Source organism: Lactuca saligna, chromosome 4 (genome assembly GCF_052625555.1).
Source record: "Lactuca saligna cultivar CGN05327 chromosome 4, ASM5262555v1, whole genome shotgun sequence".
Classification (NCBI taxonomy): domain Eukaryota; kingdom Viridiplantae; phylum Streptophyta; class Magnoliopsida; order Asterales; family Asteraceae; genus Lactuca; species Lactuca saligna.
The window spans coordinates 283,999,967-284,024,090 of NC_136420.1; the positions used below are offsets into that span (position 1 = coordinate 283,999,967).

At 32.1% G+C, this 24,124-nt stretch overlaps 2 protein-coding genes across 2 annotated transcripts; one reads left to right on the top strand and one right to left on the bottom strand.

The window, feature by feature from the left end:
* Positions 1-6,443: 6,443 nt before the first annotated feature.
* Positions 6,444-10,093, top strand: LOC145043696 (sugar transporter ERD6-like 4). The gene is made up of 17 exons (XM_078992419.1): positions 6,444-6,760; positions 6,849-6,911; positions 7,007-7,096; positions 7,198-7,257; positions 7,362-7,427; positions 7,524-7,589; positions 7,671-7,811; positions 7,895-7,987; positions 8,076-8,156; positions 8,265-8,349; positions 8,463-8,509; positions 8,598-8,660; positions 8,757-8,816; positions 9,152-9,217; positions 9,404-9,463; positions 9,567-9,681; positions 9,759-10,093. The coding sequence occupies exons 1-17, from the start codon at positions 6,536-6,538 to the stop codon at positions 9,869-9,871; spliced, it is 1,494 nt and encodes a 497-aa protein (XP_078848545.1). The 5' UTR covers positions 6,444-6,535; the 3' UTR covers positions 9,872-10,093.
* A 6-nt stretch (positions 10,094-10,099) lies between these two features.
* On the bottom strand, positions 10,100-11,257 carry GATA20 (GATA transcription factor 20). Its single transcript, XM_078992418.1, has 2 exons — positions 10,702-11,257; positions 10,100-10,610 (listed from the first exon to the last, which is right to left on the bottom strand). The coding sequence occupies exons 1-2, from the start codon at positions 11,050-11,052 to the stop codon at positions 10,305-10,307; spliced, it is 657 nt and encodes a 218-aa protein (XP_078848544.1). The 5' UTR covers positions 11,053-11,257; the 3' UTR covers positions 10,100-10,304.
* Between the last annotated feature and the right edge of the window lie 12,867 nt (positions 11,258-24,124).

Here is a 24,124-nt window from a genome sequence, read left to right on the forward strand (position 1 = left end):
GTCGGCTAATTCTCGACCGATCTTAAATTTAACAGTACGAGGCGTTTAGACTGTTAAATGACCGCGAAGAATTCGTAACTCCTTCATACGGACTCCGTTTTCGTCTGTCTTTTTACCGTTGAGTTCCTATTAATGAGATCTTCAACTCTCATTTATTTCACGTAAGCCAAAAACCGCTCGAACTAAAATTCGAGTTTCGGGCTGTATACTGCTAAGCCGAATCTTAGAAAAATCATAACTTCCTCATACGAAGTCAGATTTGGGCGTTCTTTTTATCGACGCTCTTAGTCTAACATATTCTAAGACTTTTGTTTAGATTGCTAAGGCTAAAAAGTCTTCTATCGTAAATTCACTATTTACGTCTTCCGGTGTTGTGCCGGTTTTGCCGTAAAACTTCGGCGGGCCATAACTTCTTCGTTATAACTCGGATTTTGGCGTTCTTTATATGTACGGAAACCTTGTGACATATTTTACAACTTGGTTAAGACTATTCATTCTAAATAATCTTTTGTCGAAAAGTCATTTTTGACCCCTATTGCCTCTAAATTGACTAGCCCGGATCTGCGGGCGTTACAAAAGTTTTAGTGGTGGAAGTCCTTGTGTATTAAATGATATTTTTATGTTTAGGCGAGGTTGAGCCGTCGTTCGGGTTCGGTGATAGCGAGGACGCGAGATCTTAGACTTTCCACAAGGTGAGTTTTCTCACTATACTATACCCGGAAGGGTTATGTGTGACCGGAAGGTCGGATATGCTGTGAAATAAATGTATCATGTGTGATAAGTTATTCGTTATATGTGCCATGTATGTTATGTTTGATATGGGCCGGAAGGCATTATGTTATGGGCCGGAAGGCGTATATGTTATGGGTCGGAAGGCGTTGTGATGTGGACCGTAAGGTTGACGTGGGTAGGACTGAAAGGTTTACCTACTCGGGACTGGAGTCCCCTGAGACACATAGACCGTGGGAAGGTGCATGTGCGTATGTTGTATTTTGGGGAACTCACTAAGCAATTATGCTTGCAGTTGTTGTGTTATGTGTTTCAGGTACTAGCGAGGACCGTGGGAAGGCGCCGGCGTGATCGTACACATTATCGGGGAAAACTATTTTTATGATCTTTGTGATGTATTCGGTTGTGACAATATTGTTTATGTTTGAATTTGAAATATTAATCGATGTTTTGATGTTTGCTAAATGAAAAATTGGTTTTAAAATTTACGGCGTTACAATTTTTATATGGAGTCAAAACCTGTGAACTCACCAAGTATATGTTGATGTATTTTAAAATGCATGTGTTTTTAGGAAGTTGATAACTATGATACGAGAAATGACGTTACATGCCCGATGTTTCCGCCGACGGCCGAGGTGTGACACATATATAGTTCCGACACTTAGTTCAAGCATTTCCAGGTCCTTAGGGTGATTTCCCGTCATGTTTAGTCATCAAATACCCTAATCTAATACATATATGTGTTACCAGGATTCACTTGCGTACGAAACATCAGTTGACACCCATCACCCATACCGATCATACATTTGAATCCTACGTCAAGCAGTGAGTTCATACCCCTACGCTTTTATGATTTTCAAACGTTTTCCGGGGGGAATACAAGCCAAACATAAAGGATTTTAAATGAATCAAAAACTTATGCAATTTATGCAAACCAATAGTTTTCACAAAGTATTTAGATACTTATCCCTTTTGTATCATGCGGAGCATGAGGGTCATTTTCTAAACAAAATTGCAAAATTTTCAGAACACATCGTGAACATAACATTTCAATCAAACTATAATAGGTATAGTTTGGGAACTTCTTTACCAGTTTTACAGATACGAACTGATTACATAGTTGACCAATGACATTATGACATATTTAGTTTATGACACACATATTACAAGACTACAAACGTTAATAATTATTTAAGTATAATTATTTCTACTCTACAAAAACTTACCTCGAATTCAAGTACACAAGAACATTACGTTTTTCAGTATGGTCATAAAACTCGCCAATAGTACGACACATTTACGTAATAATACATCCTTTACGAATCATTGCTTTAATCACATGAATATGGATTATATTTATGCCTTACCGTTTCGGAAATATTAAAGCAACAAAGAAAACACAAGGGAAAATAAGGGATTTTCCTAGTCAAACTTCATACTTTACATACTGCTAGTAGCCATGGTTTTCAAACGAAACATACTTTACATACTGGTGGTAGCCAGGGTTTTCATACGAAACATATTTTACATACTGGTGGTAACCATGGTTTTCAAACGAAACATACTGGTGGCAGCCGGGGTTTCGATATAAACGATATTTACTTATAATGAAAAGAAATCATTTGTACAAATTCAGTGACTAGTTTCCAATACAATATGATTATGAACTCACCAGCTTTATGCTGATATATTTTTAAAACCGCTTGTATTCTCAGGACAACGATAGACAGGTACTCTTGCCAGCTTTTGGAGAAGACGGAGCATTTTTAGAGTCTTGTCTTTATCTTTTGATACTTTTGATGTGTACAAACTATGTTTTCAAACAGATGTAAATATTCATATTGTAATGTAATGGTTGTGTTTACTTTGATTGCTATGATACGATTGTTGTGGTATTACGCATGACGTCACCCGCCCGCGAACGTTTTCGCCGTTTGTTGTAAATGGTTCGGGGGTGTGACAGGTTCAATTGTGAACTATTCCTGGATAGGTAGTCATTACATAACACAATTCTTAAAGAAACAAAAGGTTAGTGCCAAGCTAATTATGGATGAGGTTAAAGAGAAATTTGGTATTGATATGAGTATAGGACAGTGTAGAAAAGAAAGAAGTATGCAACTGAATTGATTAAAGGTACACTAGTGGAACACTACGCAAAGCACTAGTCATACAGTGAACGATTAGAAGATCAAATCCAAGATCAACAGTCAAAATGGATTTCAATTCTATGCCAGATGGTAAGAATTATTTTTTGCAAGTTTTACTTGTTTTTTGATGGGCTAAATCAAGGGTGGAGAGGGAGCTGCAAAAGGATTATAAATTTAAATGGATGTTTCTTAAAGGGGTTTTGGTGTAAAGAATGAAGGCACTCTTGCATGGTATTTATAGGCTGAAATACACCTAAACTCATCGAGTTAGTCCTCCAACTTGTCTAGTTGGGTGCCACATGTCATCATTTGGTGGCAAGACTTGGGGAGAAAGCAATGGCTCATATCGCGCCACGTCACCCCCTTCGCAGCAGCACACTCCCGACTTCTAAACCATGTAACTTTCGCATGCGAGCTCCGTTTTTGACGTTCTTTATATCCACGCATAGGTATTGACAAGATCTAAAACTATCCTTTTAACTTCGTTGGCTAATTCTTATATGGTTTTAAATTTAACAGTATGAGAAGATTATACTGTTAAATGATTGTGTATAATTCATAACTTCTACGTAGAGACTCCGTTTTTGTCTGTATTTTATCGTTGAGCTCTTACTAATGAGATCTTCAATTCCCATTTAGGTTGTGTTGGCCAAAAATCGATCGATCTAAAATTCGAATTTCAGGATGTGCACGGTTATGCCAAATCTTAGATAAATCATAACTTCCTCATACGAAGTTAGACTTGAGCATTCTTTTTATGTATGTTCTCGGTTTAACATATACTACAACTTTCATTTAGATATATAAGGATAAAAATTAGTTTATCAAAAAATCCCTTTTTACGATTTCCGGTGCCGTACCAGTTTTGCCGTGAAACTTCGACATGTCATAACTTCTTCGTTATAACTCGGATTTTGACGTTCTTTATATGTACGAAACCCTTGTGACATACTCTATAACTTGGTTAAGATTATTTATTATAAAGAACTTTCTAGTAAAAAGAGATTTTTGATGCTTACTGTCTCTAAATTGACTTGTCCGAATCTGCGAGCGTTACAATACTATGGTTTAAATTAATTTTTTAATTAAAGTTTTAGTTATTAATTATTTTTAAACAATTAATAATTTAACAATTATCCTTTAATTAAATCATTAAGGAGTTAAATAATTATCTTTAATTAAACAATTAATAAAAAAAATTCAAATTTAAATCATTAGGGATTAAATATTTATCTTCAATTAAACAACTAATAAAATAATTCAAATTTAATGCTAATCCATTAACCCTTATAATTTTTGAAAATAAAGGGATTAAAGTGAGTTGGTTTTAGTTATCCAAGTTTTAAAAATGCATTTAAAATTATAATTAAGGAAACCAGAAACCCTATGGAAAACCCTACATTTTCAAAAATAGGGGTGGAGGCTATGGTTTCAAGAACCCTATCATTTTTCGAAAAATTAAGGACGTTAGGGTTTGATTTCCATAAACTTTAATATTGATCAGTTCAATATTATGAACAATCAGTTAGAAAACTAAGGCTCTGATACCACTGATGAGTTTTGTAGATTATAAGAAAATTCATGTTGTGGAAAAACATTTAAACCCTTAAGTTCACATCCAACATAGAAATGATCTATATTTCTCTATTAATAGCAATAATCTATGAACATGAAGAATCCCAGAGAGAGACTATGAAAATCAAAATTAACTTAAAGATTATGGTTACATACCTTTTGATTATTATAGCAAATAATCAGATCAAATCCTCTTGAAGTTCCCTAGAAAGCAAGCACCAAAAGGATGATGCCTCTAATGACTCACACCCAAAACCAGAAACCCTAGAATAAGGATGAGAGGAGAGATATGAAACTAATTTCGTTCCTAAGCCTTTAGGTAATGCGGTGAACGAAAATTACAAGCCAATGAGTCCTATTTATAGTTTAGGTAACTTGTAGGCAAATCAAGAGATTGATCAAATAATATATTTAATCCTAATTCAAATCTTTTTCATTTATGCAACCAGGAGGCTTTTGGAAACCATAAGTAACTCCACAAATCCATCCATGATATGGATGCTTCTAGAATTTTCTATTTTGTTCAACTATTGAACAATTGTAATTCACCAACTGCACCTTCAATTAATTCCAAGTAATCCCTAATTAATTCTAGATTAATTCTTATTAATAATTAATCAATTTTAATTGATTTCACATTAGTTTATTAATGATATAAATTAGCAAATCAATTATTTAACAACTGATCTTATATTAATTTATTAATCACATAATAAATCAACAAATCAACTGTTTATTTCCAATTAATATATTAATCACATAATATATTAAGAAATCAATTTTCCATAATTTTCAATTAGTTTATTAATTATATAATAATATAATAAATTATACTTCTTTCTCCTAATATTATTTCTAGCTATTTCTAGTCACGAGGGCAACCCAAAAATGATTTTGTTTCTAATTATAAGAATATATCAATTTAGTTATTAGCTTAGACACCTTAATCCAACACAACATTCATGTGAAATTTGGTGTCAAAATTAAACTTAAACCATTAGGTTTAACCATTCCATAATCATTAGGTTGAACATAAAACACGATACTAAAGTTCATCACTGAACTTGCTTATAATTTCGAAAATTAATCGCTTTATAATATATCTTATCAGAGTACTCATCAAGTACTTCCCATCTAGGTCGAGCACTCGTTACTCGCCAGTCAACCAACTTGGGACCACCTAGTCATTTTTGCAACATTATGTAAAATGAGATAAGCGTTCAAGCTTCTCAAGACGTAAGCTTTTCAAATGACAACATTTCTTAGTGACTAGCCATTGTATGCTAAAAAGATTGTAAATGGTCTTAGGTAAATACATGATTTGTAGTTTAGACAAATAAACACTTTGCAGATTCACCATTCAAAGCTTTTCAACATTCCATTTACATGTGTGATTCTCCCTAAACCTTCAGTATCATAAGCAAACACAAATACCATATATATTTGTGCTTTGGTCTACACAATGTTAGAGATCATCAACGTTTATAAACGACTTGTCGATGTAAACATAATCACACTCTAGCCCTTTGAGTACACCATAATCCATAAGGCCGATAAGAATAATATGATCCACGATGTACAAACTCGTCATGCTACGAATACCATGATTACTTTTTAAGATTCAATGAGTTATCAACTAATTATGGTGAACATTTGTAGCAGTGTTATGTGAAAGAACATGACTACCCTCATGTGTATGGCACATGATGGGTCTTAACGGTTCCACACTAATGGCAGTTGGAGTGAGGGACCGAAGGTACAACCAAACTACAAAATAAGGTCAAAAAATGCTGAGGGATAAATATTATGGACTACATATGTCACTTTTATCAAACCACGGTGACCAAACAAAAATTATTCCATAATTGGTACAAGTAGTTCACTATATGTATTGTAGTATTCAAGAAAAGTCCCGCGAAAATCGTACTCGTATCCCCCTGTCCGCAACAGACTTTGTCTTCCGGCCTCTTCTCAGCTTGTCCGTCACTTTCGCATTTCGTCGAACAGAAAGAGCTCATAACACCATATCCCTATGTACTCATTACATTCATTCTCTCTTACACTCTCTAGCTATTATCTTTCCGATGGCGTCACGAGATCCGGAGATCGAAGAAGGGGGCGGAGGTGGAGGCGGAGGCGGCAGTCTCAAGAAGCCGCTCCTCCACACCGGAAGTTGGTACCGCATGGCTGGTATGAGCTCCAGGCAGTCTAGCATGTTTGCCTCTTCCGCTCAAATCCTTCGTGAATCAGTCTCCATTTTCCTCTGCGTTTTCATCGTCGCCTTAGGCCCCATTCAGTTTGGGTTCACTGTAATCTCTCCCGCTCTTTCGATGTATAATCAGAAATTGAAAATGTGTATGTTCTCAGACTTACGAGTGTTTGTTTTCTCTTACACAGTGTGGGTATTCAAATCCTACGCAGGCAGACATCATAACCGATCTTAAACTTAAAATTTCGGAGGTTTGATCTTAAAAAAATCCACTACCACCATTCTAATACTTTTACCAGTGAAACTAGAGTTGCTTTTTTAAACGTAAAGTTTTGTTGATGAACAGTTCTCCGTGTTTGGTTCTTTAGCAAATGTGGGTGCTATGGTGGGTGCAATAGCTAGTGGTCAAATTGCAGAATACATTGGACGAAAAGGGGTAAGATAATCTTATCAATTTGGTATTATTTAATCTCCATCTATATTGCTCATGATGCTGTAAAACGATTAAACCTCATCAATGGTGTAAATTTGTTGCAGTCATTGATGATTGCTGCTATTCCCAACATACTTGGATGGCTTGCTATTTCATTTTCCAAAGTAAGCGACCATTTTAACCTCATTTCTAGCCTTGAAATCAAATCAATCATCTTGTATACCTTTCTGTCAGCAATACTCATAATTTCTGTGTAATCTGTTCATAGGATTACTCATTCTTGTATATGGGAAGATTATTGGAAGGCTTTGGTGTTGGTGTAATATCTTATGCGGTGAATCTTAGGCTTCTTCTACTTTAACCATTCTTCTTTTCCATCTGCTATAAAACTCAACTAAGATTAATTTTCCAATTCACATATGATCTATAGGTTCCTGTATACATTGCTGAGATCTCACCTCAAAACATGAGAGGTAGCTTAGGATCTGTTAACCAGGTTAGTTACTTAGTTATGATTCTTTTTCTTTCTTCATTATAAATACATAATGTAATTTACCATGTATTCTCCTATTTTTAGCTTTCTGTTACTATTGGAATACTATTGGCATACCTTTTGGGGCTTTTTCTTCCATGGAGAGTATTGGCAGCTTTTGGTACTTTGCCATGCATCTTTCTGATACCTGGTCTTTTTTTCATTCCTGAATCTCCTCGTTGGTTGGTAAGATTCATAAATTTGTGCTTAATCAATTAATTAACTACCTTAATTTCATGTAATTTGATCTATATTTGTCTTTTATTTAGGCCAAGATGGGGTTTATTGAAGATTGTGAAACATCTTTGCAAGTTTTGCGAGGATTCGATTCAGACATTTCCTCTGAGTTTAATGAGATCAAGGTATAAGATTTAATTAGTATCAATTTCACATTTCTGAAACTTATCCTAAATTCCCATTTACTTGATATCTATAATGCAATTCCAACAGAGATCTGTAGCAAACTCAGGAAAACGAGCTACAATTCGATTTTCTGAACTTAAGAGAAGAAGATATTGGTATCCTTTAATGGTATGATTCACCAGTTTTTCTACATTGAAATTTAACTTTCTTTAAACTTTAAAAACATTTAAAAATTTCTGTTTTTTTTTTTTTCTTTTTTCTTACTATGTCATGTAGGTAGGAATAGGGTTACTTCTTCTTCAACAACTCAGTGGTATAAATGGTGTTCTATTCTACTCTAGTGACATTTTCAAATCAGCTGGTTAGTTTACACTTTACATACTGTCACCTAGTGGGCCCACTGTATATCTGATTTAAGAGGTTGCTGGAAGAATAACCCTTTTGAGATTGACCAGTCAACTTTATTGTGAACAGGAATTTCATCCAGCAAAGCTGCAACATTTGGACTTGGTGCAATTCAGGTATTTCACTTTTACTAAATAATATTTTTTTCAAAGTTTTTAATGCAAAAACACTTATCAATTTGGTCAGCATTTGGCATATATTTAGGTTGTTGCTACTGCAGTTACAACATCCTTGGTGGACAAAAGTGGTCGAAGAGTTCTTTTAATGGTAATAAATCGCTAAAAACTTTGCTCAATCTTTTTATGACAGATTTAAAGTTTAAACTGACAAAAAAAAAAAAAAAACCATTTTTTCATGATGCAGTTGTCTTCAATTCTAATGGTTGCAAGCAATCTTCTTGTTTCAATGAGTTTCTTTTTGAAGGCTAGTTACTTTTTTTTTTTTTTTACTTTTTAGTGTGTTGCTATTTCAATTTTCAAATACTCTTAGTTTACTTCACTATTTTTGATATGTATAGTTGAGGGACCATTTTGTCATTTATGTATAGTTGATATCCACATTTATACTTTGTATATTCTCTACCCCCTCAACTATACATAAATGGAAAACTAGTCCCTCAACTATACATAAATCGCAATAACAGTCCCTCAACTATATATAATTGACAAAAATAGTCCCTTGACTATATATATATATATATATATATATATATATATATATATATATATATATATATTAACACTTATGTTAAATTTCAGCATCTTGTTGCTAAAGATTCGTCCCTCTATGGGTTCTTGGGAATATTGTCGCTCGTTGGACTATTGGTATGTTTTCTTAAAAACTTTGAGTTGTTTTCAGGCTAAGACAAAGGTCTACAGTACGAGAGTTTTTCAATTTCAATGCTGATAGTACACAGACAGTATGAGCCAACTCAGGGGTTGCTGGAACAATAACTTTTTTTTTATCAGAATGTTAATGTTGACTTCATCATTGTTACTTTGACCACTCAGATTATGGTGACTGGCTTCTCTCTAGGACTCGGACCTATTCCTTGGGTTATAATGTCCGAGGTAAATATACATACGCTGATTTAGTAATAAAAACAATTAATTATTTTTCTCACTAATTAATTTAAATAATTAATTGGAGGTTTTAAATCTTTAATCATCTCAGATACTTCCTGTGAATATTAAGAGCCTTGCGGGCAGTGTTGCAACACTTTTTAATTGGCTGGCGGCATCGATTATTACAATGACAGCACCGCTACTCTTGGACTGGAGTAGTGGAGGTACTCTTTCTCTCTGTGTGTAAATTTGTGATCATAATTATTGAAGTGATAGTTTTTTTTTTTCCTTTTCTTTTTAGGAACTTTCATCATCTATGCAGCTGTGTCAACTTTTACTCTAGTTTTTGTGAAACTATGGGTTCCTGAAACCAAAGGAAAAACGTTGGAAGAAATACAATGGTCCTTCAGATGACACTGGGAAGTAACTTCATGAGATATTTCATATAGAAAGAACGCTTTCAGGATTCAGGAATTTCATTATTGCCTATATTATGCATTGAATTGTAATCCGAAGCAAAATACGGAATATCAAAATTATAAAGTATTAAAGGAAGTTTAATAATATAAAACGAAATTCACTCATGAGATACATTTGGGAAAAAGTTATTTCTTGAGACCGAAACATATACGTTTGACCGAATAAACAAAAAAGGACACTATTAATTAAACTAAATAAATAAAGCGGGTCCTTTTCCAAAGCAGAAATCGACAACCGATGTACGAGTACCAATGCACAAAGTACTAGTAATCACAAAAGTAATGCTCTGGACTAAAACTATTTTACTCTGGAAATATAATAAATCAAATTAGCGTCTACGTCATCGTGTAACTAATACGGGCCCACTTCATCTCGTAAACCCGTGGACGAGGCCTGGTCTGTCAGTAACGTTGAGACGCCATGATAGAAACGGAGAATCTCTGTCGTCCACGTCATCAATGAACCTAAACTCGTTCCCTTTCGCCGCCGCCGCCGCCGCCGGAGAATAGCATGACGATAGTTTATGGGTAGATTGAGGGTGGTGAAGCCACGGGTTCCCGTTCATCACCGGTTGGTAATGTTGAATCTCCGCCATATCGCCGCCACCAGTCGCCGCCGCGTTGGCTCTCCTCTCTTCCTTCTTGAATCTGATTCCACATGCATTACACAGCGACTGCAGATTGAAATTGATAAAAATTTCAAAACGGTTAAAAAAACCTTTCATGGATTTGGAATCGAGTCACCAGAAAAATTAATTAACCTACCTTAGGGCCGCGGGGGCCATTCCTCCAAAGTGGGGTGGAAGTGGTGTCACAGTTAGCGCACCGCCTAGCGAGTAAAGGGTCACCGGCGGCGGATGCTCCGCCATTACCACCACCAAGGTTAGCTTTCTGTGAAGGTACCACCGCCGTCGTGTTTTGTAAAATATCCCAACAGAAACTAGCGGACCAAGAAGGTCTTCTCTCATGGTGAGTGTTCCTCTCGTAATCTCCGGCTAAACGGGTGGCCGGCGTACCCAAAGAAAGCGTGCAATCAACGGCGGAGGAAGTAGGTGACTCTCCATCGTATGGCATGGAAAACACCATGGCATTATTTGAACCTCCACACATATACATATTAGGGTTGTATGTGTGTATATATGTAGATACTTTCTCGTTGAAAGATGTTTTTGTTTGTTTGTTTATAAGGAGGATGCAAAGGGGGTGTACGAAAATGTAATGATGGAAGAGTTTGAAAAGAAAGGAAGAGTTGGGGATATATAAGGATGGGGTGGGTAGTAAGAAGATGAAATAAGAGTCAAGCAGTTGGCAGTGTAGCACGTTGTGGTGAAAGGGTTTACTTAAAAGGTGTACGTTTTACTTGCATTTATAGCACAGAGGTTGACAGTGACTGGGATCCACCAACTCAAAAAACACCCCAATTTTGGGGAAAGAAATCTATGCTTGTACTCTTTCTCATCATCACATGTGATACACAACTCTATGCAAATAAATACTTCCTTTTACATGCATGAAACAATGTGTAGTTTCAGTTATTATTATTGTGTTTTTTTTTTTTTTTTTTTTTTTTTTTTTTTTTTTAGCGTGAGTGTGATCTGTTTCAAAACATGGGACGTTAAAAGGTAAAAAAAACAAGAGAGTAATGTAGCTCGACACTCACCGAACAATTCCATGGAGTAACGTTTCAAAACATTTTTCATTAAATAGTGTTCATGTTGCTCATATCTCACCACTCATGAATCACCTAGTAACTAGTAAGGGATAATGACTTGAATGGTAATATATTTTTTGATTTATATATATTTAATCATTGAGTTTTTTTCGTTCGTATTTACCTCTTCAACTTGTTAAACTGTACACATTAAGTCCTTATGATCGATTACTCCATGTTAGTCAGAAAAAAAATGACTTAATAGATAATATATTTCTCATTTTGTACACATGTAGTTATTAATATTTTTATACACATTTAATCTTTAATATTTTTTATTTCAAAATAAGTTTTTTTTTACTCATTCAGTATTTAAGAATGATTTTTTAGGGTTTTCTCATTACATCTTACGTAGGACAATCATTGATGAGGTGTTTGAGGCTGCTGATGTTTATATCTATTGCGACCTCGACAAGTAGTTGCGTATATCTTGTGGTTTGGTTTAGGTCTTGTGTTTTGAACGTCATAACTTCTTCATACGATATCAAAATTTAACGATCTTTATATCCACGTGTTTTGTTTTTTGAGTCTACTACAACTTTCTTTAAGATCACTCCCGCTAAAATTCAATATATTTTTACTTAAGATTGTATAAAAAAAATTATACATGCATTCATAAAAAAAACATATAGATATAAAGATCATAAGTAAAAATATATTACTTTTTAATGTGAGTAGTCTAAACAAAAGTTGTAGTAGACTAAAATACGAACGCATTGATATAAAGATCGTTAAAATTCGAGATCGCATGAAGAAGTTATAACGTTCAGAACACATGACTTGAGTAACCAAATAGTCGGGATCCCGATGAACATAAGCATCAAAGGCCCCAAATACCTCATTAATGATTGTCCCACGTAAGATGTCGTGAGAAAAATATAAAGAAATCATTTATAAGTACTAAATGAGTACAAAAACAAAAATGACTTATTTTGCAACAAAAAAATATTAAAGACTAAATGTGTACAAAGTGATAAATATATTATCCTATTAAGTCATTTTTACTGACTAACCTAGAGTAGCCGTTCATAATATGACTGAATGTATACAGTTTAACAAGTTAAAGCGGTAAATGTGAACGAAATAAAAATTAGTGACAAAATGTATACAAATCAAAAAATATACTAATCTTTTAAATTATTATACCCAACTAATAAATATATAAGCTTTTAGTGAAGAATTTATATAAACATTAAAGCATTCAACACGAAGTTGAAAGGAACGTGGACGAAAAGATGAGTATTCTAAATTTAGAATTTGAGATATAGTTTAATGTTCTCTTATCATATCACCATGGATTAAGTTATAAAAGCTAAAAATTCTTCTATCATTATTTCGTACTAATGAGGTTTCAACAAGAAAAAAATCACTAAGGTTAAATGAAATTCCAAAAATCACTAAGGTTCAATAGAATTCCAAATGGGAAGTAATATCAATGGCATATTTGAACTATATGGTTGGATTACAAACATAAGAATATATTGAATTCTTTAATGCTCTTCTTTTACAATGATATATAGATGTATCTTCTTGAATTTTAGAAGTATATCATATGAAAAATCAAGGATAACAACTATTCATCTTATGTTTGTTTTAATTACGAGATTTTGTCTAGGTAACTTGAAAAATATATAAATCAATTTTCATTCATATGGAGAATTGTTGAAAAAAATAAAGATATATGAAATTAATCGCCGAAGTTGAGGAGTTCTATATCTAAAATTGATTAATACTGATATTAAAATCTTCCATTTAATTATCCGTTACAATTTGTGTTGTATCGTTGATTTATTTGTTGGTTATGACTCTGTAATAAAGGGTATCATTAAGGATCGATTATGGTTTTGTTGTATAAAAATATACAACGTATCTACAACTATTTTAGATGCCCCTAAATGCCGTTCATTTCTCTCTTCTTCCACTTCTACTACTGCATTTTCTTGCTACTGAAAATTTAACATCCATTCCTAGTGAGGGGTCTTGAAGACCGTTCATACTGTTGTATCATGGAAAACAAACATACGAGTGTAGACAGATTTATTTTAAAAATAATGTGTTAAATGCCTCATAAATTTCATATTTTCTTTTGTACTATCTAAATATTTTCCCTATATAAAGTTTGACAGCATTTTTTTGTCGAGCTTCTTTCTCTTCATCATTAATATACACAAATCAAAGCTACATCAAATTGTATGGGTTTCAAGGACATGGACAAACTTCCACCATATTGTCATTCATACAATTTTTTGTGGTTACTCCGAAATATGGTCCGATATTAGTTCACATTGGGTGGGAAGAACCTTCTTTGATCATTTGGAAAGCCGGCTCACAAATGATTTTTCAATGTCGAGTTTCCAGTAAAGTTATAAAACTTACTTACGACATTTTTATCAAGGCTCTTTCTCTTATTCTTCATTGATAATGCATACGTCGAAATTACATAAAATTGTCGGGTTTCAAATACATGGACGAACTTCCACCACATTTTCATTCGTATACTTTTCTGAGGTTACGTCGATACTACCAACATAGGTGGAAGTAAAAGCTTGTAATTAAGGATGTCATTTTTAGTAATAGAAATTGAAGAAAATTTCGAGAGTACAAGATTGCAAAAGATGTCCATATATAGATTATTTTTTATGTGTGGTATCCGACGGATATAATCTACGTATATTATTATGTACTAGGTGTGAGACCCATGTATTACATGGGTTTAACTAAAAAAATAAATACAAAATTTTAACAATTTGAAAAGTTTGAATTTATAAGAAAAATAAAAAAAATTTGAATTATTAAAATTAATGACACTTTAATGTATTGAATACATTACATATATAAACTTTTTTTAATAAATACTTTACATATACATTACCTTACACATTAAATGTGGAATTTTAATTTAATAAAATGAAAAATACAATAAAATGACAAGTGGAAAATAGAAAATTTAAAAATTTTAGAAAAATATCATGTGTCCAAATGAATAAGAAGATGACATGTGGTAAAAAAACCTTCATTTATTATAGTAGATTTTTTGTAACATGATAAAATAATATCTAGATCATTCAAATCTTGGTTTTGCAAAAATGGGAGTATAGTATATGGCTTAGGTGGCATCTTGGACACAGTCGTGCATACAACTTCTCTTCTTCTCTTCCTCTCTCTTTTTCTCTCTACCTCACTTCCTCTCTCTTTGTTGCAGGTATACCATTGAAGAAGATGGTGTTGAGTGGAAGCAAATGGTGGTGGGATGGAGGGAAACTGACGTAAAAGTGCATGTCCGCTATACCCCATGGCGTAATCGAGATATTTTTGCCTTGAATTTTGTTTTTCTTTAAATTTGAGTGGTCCTAAAAGAGTAAAAGTTGTTTTAGTAGTAGTTAGAAATAAAGTCCATAATTGAGGCATATGATTCAAGTTTAGATATCATATTCTTAGCTTTAAAACTCTATAAGTTGGCTAAAGATTCCAGTTTATGAGAATATCCAGAAATAAAGTTTAATATGGCTAAATAAAGAGTTTCTAGAGAAGAATGAGAGCTTGTGAAGCGTCAGGTTTTTACAATGCAAAATAATTTTAAATGCCAATTTGGTAAAGACGAGTCTAGAAGCATTTTACAACTAGTAGTATTTCTATAACATAAGTAAAGAAAATTATATTTAAACAATTTACAATGAAAATTAACACAGTGAATTGGGAAAAAGGTAAGAGTGGTATGGAATGGTCAAAAGAGGGCACGTGACCAGGGGAAACAGTCTCTCAGTGATCTACTCTTCGCCGATCACGAGGTACTTTATATATATATATATATATATGGGAAGTGAATATACCCTTAAAGGTATATAAACTTTAGTACCCAAACTCACTATAATTAGTTGTTTTGTTTGATATATTCATTATAATGTTATTAAACTTCAACCTTAACTTGATTGCGCAAAAACATATGAACTAAATAAAATTCATTATAGCCTTCTTCCCTATCCTAATTCTCGAGAATATGAACATAAAATAGATCCTAATTCTCCAGACTATGAACAGAAATTAGAAAAAATCCAAGCCCAAATTGATTTAAAAAATCGGTTCATTTTTTTATGGACCACAATTATAGCTAAACTTAGAGGTCAAAAAAACTCTAGTGGAATAAACGAAATCGGTAAAAAACCCCCTCGATGGTCATACAAATTAATAAACGAGTTACACCAAAATTTTAAAAAACGACGAAAAGAACAAGGCATAATACAAGGGCTGGGACACCAGCTTCGAACAAGAAAATATAAACATATAAATTTTTTAAATCGTTCGAGACGAACTTTAGAAACCTACTTTGAAGATTTTCGAAATTTCACTATTGTTTTCCTCTTATATCACATATTTTTGCCGAACACCTATTAGGTTATATATATTAGAGTTAAAAATGAAAATTATGTAAGATGAAGATAAATGTGAAATTTATAAAAATCTTAGAAGTAAATCAAGTTAGCAGTTGAATTATAAGAACATTGGACAATTACAATGTATACATATGATATAAACAACATAGTATGGTGACTTTCGGTACCTAAGCGTATATACCCTTAAGGGTATATTCACTTTTCCCACATATATATATATATATATATATATATATATATATATATATATATATATATATATATATATATATATATATATAAGGTTAGGTTCATGTGAGACGACCTAATTTTGTGAGACCGTGAGATGATTTTTTTTATTTATTTTTTATTTTTTAGTTAATTCAAGTTCCGAAAATAATATTTAAAAAAAGAATTTTTAAATTTTTCCATTTATTTTGCATTTTAAAATTATTTTTTAGAATATGTCAGTGTAATATTCTATTAGAATATTTCACGTATTTTTCAAAAAAAAATGAAATTTATTTTTATTTATTTTAGTTAATTCAAGTTCTGAAAATAATATTTAAAAAAGGAATTTTTTTGATTTTTCCATTTATTCTGCATTTTAAAATTATTTTTTAGAATATGTCAGTGTAATATTCTATTAGAATATTTCACTTATTTTTCAAAAAAAAAAAACGGAATTTTTTTTAATTTTTTAATTTTTTTTAGTTAATTTAAGTTCCCAAAATAATATTTAAAAAAAAGAATTTTTGGATTCTTCCATTTATTTTGCATTTTAAAATTATTTTTAGATTTGATCTTACGGTTTCACAAAATTAGAATGGTCTCAAATGAACCTGAACATATATATATATATATATATATATATATATATATATATATATATATATATATATATATATATATATATATATATATATATATATATATATGGAGTGGTTCAAATGAGAACCAAAAAAGGTTTAAAACCCTAAGAACTCTAATTTTAGATGTTTATAAAGAGTTTAGGGTTTAGGGTTTAGGGTTTAGGCCCTAAACCTTTTTTTGGTTTTCATTTAAACCTTTACCTATATATATATATATATATATATATATATATATATATATATATATATATATATATATATATATATATATATATATATATATATATATATATATATATATATATAATCATACCATACTAATTTTGTGAAACATAAGACGTGATCCTAGCGATAAAGAAAAGTTATAAAATGCAAAATAATAGGAAAAATCCAAAAATTCTTTTTTTAAATATTTTTTTTCATTATTTAGTTTATCCAAAAAGAATTAAAATAAATAATAAAAAAATCATCATTTTTTCGAAATATGAGTGAAATATTCTAATAAAATCTTACATTGTAAATAATCAAATCAAAAATTTAGAATGTTATATTATTCTAATATTCTACTAAAATTGATGGATATGTTAAAATATTATCATATTCTATTTGAATTTTTAGATTTGTTAAAATATTATAATATTCTATTAAAACTTTTTGAATATTTATAGTTTAATATTCTAGTAGAATATTCTAACATTCTACTTTTTATTAGAATTTTTCATGTATTTTTTTTCGAAAAAAATAATAATTTTTTTTGGATAAAAAAATGAAGAAAATAATATTTAAAAAAATTCAAATACTTTTATTTATTTTGTATTTTAAAAATATTTTCTTATCTCCAAAATGAATGGCTAAAATTGCATCTTCATGTCTCACAAAATATGATAGTATCACATGAACCTAACCCTATATATATATATATATATATATATATATATATATATATATATATATATATATATATATATATATATATATATATATATATATATATAATAATAATAATAATAATAAAACATTAATTAAAGTAACTTTTAGATTATAAATGTTTTTGTATAAAATAAAAACTAAAAGTATCTATAACTGAATTTTGTATTTCTTATTTTTTGAGGTTTTACCTAAAATTTCTTAAAAGCTATTAAAAACTTAATGTCGAACACGTTATATATCTTTAGAAATGGCACGTACATATATACATATAGGTTGGGTTATGATCAAACAAAAGGCCATTAAAAGCAATGTTATTTGACTCAGCTGACATTTCAACTCCAAGTTTAGAGTTAGTGTCGACTATAAGTTCATTGTTGGTCATTTCTTTAATTTCTTCAAAGTCAATATGACTCCTACTAACTTCTTGATATTTATCTATTCTTCGCTCAAGGAACATTCTTTTTGATTTATAAGCACCACATTCTCATGGGTCTTTAAAACAAGTATTAAAAGTCTATAGTGAATACCCAACAACATAACACTTCACTTCTTAGATCTCGATTTAAGTTGGTTATTGGTTTCTTGTCTAATGAAAGACCTCACACCACCATACCTAAATGTGAGAGAGCTTTCAAAGTCCACATTTCATGAAGTGTTTGTAAACCTACTTAGTCAGATACAAGGTTCAAAAACACTATACTATTTCAAGTGTATATTCCCTAAAAATGTAATTGGTAGCAAAGCATGACTCGTTATAGATCGAACCATATAACATTTGTTTCTCCTTTTTGCCAACATTATTACATTATATTGTCCTTGGAGAAGCCAATTATGGAAACTTCTACAATCTCAAATATAATCGTAGAAATCAATACTAAGGTATTCTCCTTTCCTTTCGAATAGGAAACCCTTTTATTTTCTTGTCTAATTTATTCCTTACTTGTGTTGATAATCTTGAGCTATGAAAAATGTTACACTTATGCTTAATCATATAAATATAATCATATATATTGAAACTATTAGTAAAAAAGATATAGTAGTGTTCGTCGTCCCTTGTGGCGGATCTGGATGGTCCACACACATTAGTGTGTACAAGATCTAATAATCCTTCATCTTCTTCACATGTTCATGTGAATAGTGATTAAGTCGTCTTGCCAACAAAGAAGACTTACATACATCATCCAAACCAAAGTCAAATAATTATAATTCTGGTGCAATTGGAGCTTGGTGACGAGATTATTACTTATTGTGGCCAAGGTGATTATGCCATAAGTGCGTTCTTATCTAAACTATTAGTGTAACATCCCAAAAACAACAATAAAACTTTCATTTTTAAACCATCAAATCCATACAAACATTTGTTCCAAAACTGATCAGAGTAAAATGTATCTTTCACACATCAGAGTAAAACAATAATATTCAATGTGGAAAAAGCCACAACGGGATGTTGTGCAGTCAAGTCGAGACCTTCCATTTGGAACTGGAAGTACCTGAAAAATATTTAAAGCGAAAAACTATAAGCAAAAAGTTTAGTGAGTTCCCAAAATACAACATAACATACATATAATAGGGAATTCTATGGGACGAACCATAGTCTTACTATCGCTATTAACAATGAGCCAAATCATGGTCTTCCCTTGCCACACCATATACAAGTGCTAACAGCCACATCATGGTATTGGTGGTTTTTGACACCAACAAAATAAATACCCTTAATATTACATACTAGAATAGTGTATAATGGTAAAGGGATCGTATACACGGAGATTGGTTCAATGTGTTACTTCTATGAAAATCTTGTTATACAAATACTTGTAAAACTAAAATAAAATGAAATCGGAGGATTTTTTTTATCCTTTGAGTCATTTAAAAGAAAACTAGAATTACTCTAAGATTTAAACAAACACAATTCAACAAAAGCAAAGTTTTATGTAAAATCAATAAGAGAAAAATGGTTGATTTTGGACTTTCATTACTTGAACATTTGGTTAAATAATCATTAGAATACTAAGGTGCAGTATTTGTGCTTATAATCTAACATGACTATAGTAATTTATAAGCATAACTTGTCTTAACTCTTTTTTTTTTATTAAAATGACTAAAGAAGCACATAACACATTTTCTAAGTCAAAGTCACAAAACTAATGAAACGTGTAATTTTGTGTAAATCAATTAGTATTAGGTTTCAAGTGAAATGAAAACAATAATTTAATCTGATTGTTGCGTGTTAAATTGAAGACTCGTTACTGAGCCAAGAATTTAACCAACAAAAATAACATTCACATATCAATATTCATGACTAGAGATATATAAACATGAAAGAGGTTTTCATGGAAAATATAATCATAGATATTCAACACAAGTTCATGGAGTTCTTCAAAATAACCAAATCATTCAAGAAATTACATCCACGTCAACCAAAAGAAATTTAGCCTAGCATAGCTAAACTCAAGAAACTAAAATGAAAATAGATTGTACTAAACATGTAGCAAGATTTTAGAGTGAAAAAATGATGTTCTTCACAATGCCGTTGGTGTTCTTCAAGCTTCAAACTCCACAGAAAAGTGAGAAAAATCAGATCTAAAAGTTGTATGAAAAGCCCCTACCAAACTACCTTCAAATAGCCATAAAAGTTAAATACCTGGAGTACCCCTGTAGGAGCCACACGGTCTCGTCATCTGTAGAGTAAAATCTCATGCAACCTCGTGAGAAATTCTAATCAAGGAAAGTTTGTTGTCCCCTTTTCCTCTTTGGTCAAATTTTGTCTTCTAGCTTTGACTGATTATAATAGTCCAAATACCACATAAGTTAGCCCAAAATTAATGAATATAGGTCCAAAGACTCCATAGCCCAAATATCATATCATTTAGCCCAATTAATCAAGTCCAAACTTCTTCCATCTATTCTTGATCAAGCCCATTTGACTCCATCTTCCAATCCACCAAGCTCAAGTATCTTCTATAAAATCTTCAAAGTAAGCTCCAATGACATCAATCTTCAATCCAACTCTCTTTGATAATTCAAAAATCTCGATTACTCGCTCGAACTTTGTTAGTCTTCCGAATCTTCTTCCATGCTCTGCTACATTTCTCCAAATATCTGCAATAAAGCTCAAAAACTCTAAAGTACCTAATATAGATATAAAATAACAAAAAGGAAAAAATGCATGAAGATTAACTAATAAAATAAAATAAAATATGCTAAAATAAACTAAAAAAAGAAGTAAATAAAATGAAACTATCAAATCACCCCAAGATTAAACATTACTTGTCCTCAAGTAAGACAAGACTAAAATGAACTCGGGATGAACTAACCTAAAAAGAAAAAAAAGAATGAACATCCTAGGCAGACATTCATGAAAACACCCTTAAAATAAAAAACGTATAATCCATTTTTAGAGATAAAAATCGCTTCAAGGGATAAGCCTTTGTTACACTTCTAGCAAGAGATACATGTTGCACGAGATACAAAACGAGCATGCACATTTCACTAATATGGGTTATGTGACATTGTTTCGCGGTCCGATATATCCCAAAAGCCATAAGAAAGTGTTCCTCGGTTGGAATGTTCCTTACCCCCACAATTTCCACCTCATGCTAAGGCAGAAAACCGAAAAAAAGATAACTCGGGCCAAAAATGGCAAGGAACAAGGTTTCTACAAAGGTTGGAAAACTACAATCATCTAGAAGTATAAGTGCTCCAACCAAAATGAGATCCATGTAGAGCGAAGCATCGAGCACGTGATGAGTAATGCGCGTCATTATAGTTGCCAACAAAAGATGAAATCTAAACTAGAACTATATCAAAATAGAAACGAGCTACATAAAATAGAATCTAAAATAATCTAAACATCTAACGAATGGAAAATGGATGAAACTTCGTGGTCCGACCCTTTTTATAATTTATTTTATTTTTATTTTTTATGAACCCCAAGATACAATTGCAATTACAATAAACAAAAATATAAACTATTGTCATAAAAACCTTTAAACATAAAATAACAAAAATACTAAAAACTTCTAACTATATTCGCATTTTATGATTGCGATAATATCCCACTTTTCTAAGGAATTTTAGAGAATTTTAAAAACCTAAATCAACAAAAATAAAACTTTTCAAATGATCAAAATATGAATCTTCTAACATAAAAAGAACAAGTGACACATAAGTCGATTCATCGGCATAACTACTTGTACTCCTTCCCTACGTATATATATAAAAGAAGATGCAAAAACTGAACGTCCCTATGAGCGATTCTTATATGTTATGTGAGTTTCCAAAAATTGTAGTTAAGGTGTGTCGAGTCTTTCAAGTAAAGATGCTCGAGGATGAGAATAAAGTGGTAACAAAAATGCATGAATGCTAATGTCCTAAACTAAATGTAATGCAAAAATAAATAAATAAATAAAATATTTTTGGAATTTTATAAAATAAAACAAAAAATGAATGCAGATTAAAGGCTAAAATGTTGTGTAACCTAACTAAAATGCATGATAATGCAAAAAGAAAAGGGAATACCCCATCCCAAGCTTAAGAACAAACATTGTCCTCAATGCTTAAGGTAAGGGTAGAAATAACCTATATCAGAGAGTTGGGAGGAAAAGAGGATTGCAGATCAAAGTGCCCCCTATTGTGCCAGTCCCACATCTTCTGGTTTGAAGACAAAGCTTATTAAAGTTTTCAAAAAAAATCTGATGGGAAATATTGTGGAAGCTGCGAGGTTGAAGGTTTAGCGTCCATGGGTACATGTTCGTCATTGGTGTTGGTAGCAGGAGCGGAGATGGGTGGATTGAAATCGTATCACAAACTGGCAGTCACATGTAACTATCGTGAATGTAGAAAGCATCCATAAGACGCGCCAGAAGCACACAATGTGTTTTGGATATGGTGGTAGCCCAGTAATAATGATTTGGGAATGTGTACTAATCTGACACATGTTGATTAAACAAGGTATGTCTAACAAACCAGAGCCGTGGAATGGAGAATGGGGTGGAGAAGTAACGCCACATTTGAGACCATTTGCTATAATGGTGATCAAACCACCGATGTTGATATTGCCAGTGGGTCGTGCCCTGGTCTCGAAGCATTTTTGGAAGAAATAGGATGAGAAATCGGGGCGAGGACCATTTCTATGGGTCATACACCAAAGGAAAAAAGTTCGGCTTTCATAATTTGACTGATCTCCTTTCTGGAAAAAATCAAGCAAACCAAAATGCGATTAGCGAGCTGGATACATGGATGAATGATATGGTTGACTCGATCTCGACCCAATGCGAGAGATGACTCACTTGTTATTTCACCCCAAAAGAAATCCTCTTCGAACTCGTCCGGGTATGACATAGTGTAAAATAGAGGACCCTTTCTAGGAGTTTGCATGATGGTATTTAAGTTTTTAAAAGAGACATCGAATAATTGGCCAGGAATTTGAAATTCAGCTGTTTTCTCATTGTTGTCATGGCTCTTGGAGGCAGGAACTCACGTGTAGGGCGCTCAAACGTCTTGGCATAGAGAAACAGGAAGTTTCCCCAACCAATATTTTCAAACAAAAAGGTGACACCATTCAACACCCACAATGACGTAAATGCTGTTAGATTAGGTGTCTAATCCCATAACTATAATTGGTATGTACTTGATTTGATAGTAGCATAATCCTTTTGGGTTGCCTTCACTCATGCAACTTCACATGATGATTAGTGGAGAGAGAGTAGAATTTATTATGTGAAATAATAAATTGGTACTCAAAATGATTTTATTAATATCTTACAATATTAATATAATATTTGGATATCATATTACTAATTAGTATTTAATCAAAAATTAATTTGATATTAATTTTGGGATTAAAGGAACTGATTAATGGGCTGTTTTGCAAATCATTGATAGTTGCAGAACTGGGCTATTGGACTCCTTGATTAGGAGTGGATGAAATCCTATAGGGTGGCCCTATAGATTTCGTCCAAGGCCTCATAACGAGGAGTCCATGGGCTGCTTAGGCCTTAAGCAGGAATTAAGGTTTCCTCCAGAAACCCTGGCAACTCACAACTATATAAGGAACCTCCCAGGCATTAGAATTTCAGGTGATGCTTTTTTTGAAGAACCCTAACTGACTTTTCTAGTGTCTCTTATTCTCATCCTTTGCATTGAGTGTTTGTGACTCCATTAGAGGTGCAAGACTTGGGGCACTAAGCTTTCAAAAGTCAAGGATCTTCAAAGATTGTCTTGTTATTACTATATAACAAGTGAGGTTACATTCTAACCATATTTTCATGTGAATTTTGAATTTGTATGCTAATTTCTAGGGTTAT

Bases quoted from the DNA above. Each gene is read 5' to 3' on its own strand.
- LOC145043696 (XM_078992419.1), top strand. From the start codon at position 6,536: ATGGCGTCACGAGATCCGGAGATCGAAGAAGGGGGCGGAGGTGGAGGC. The intron at 7,258-7,361 runs GTAAGCGACCAT...ATCTGTTCATAG, and splicing joins TTGCTATTTCATTTTCCAAA to GATTACTCATTCTTGTATAT. The intron at 9,682-9,758 runs GTACTCTTTCTC...TTTTCTTTTTAG, and splicing joins CTTGGACTGGAGTAGTGGAG to GAACTTTCATCATCTATGCA.
- GATA20 (XM_078992418.1), bottom strand. From the start codon at position 11,052: ATGTATATGTGTGGAGGTTCAAATAATGCCATGGTGTTTTCCATGCCA. The intron at 10,611-10,701 runs GTAGGTTAATTA...TTCAATCTGCAG, and splicing joins ATGGCCCCCGCGGCCCTAAG to TCGCTGTGTAATGCATGTGG.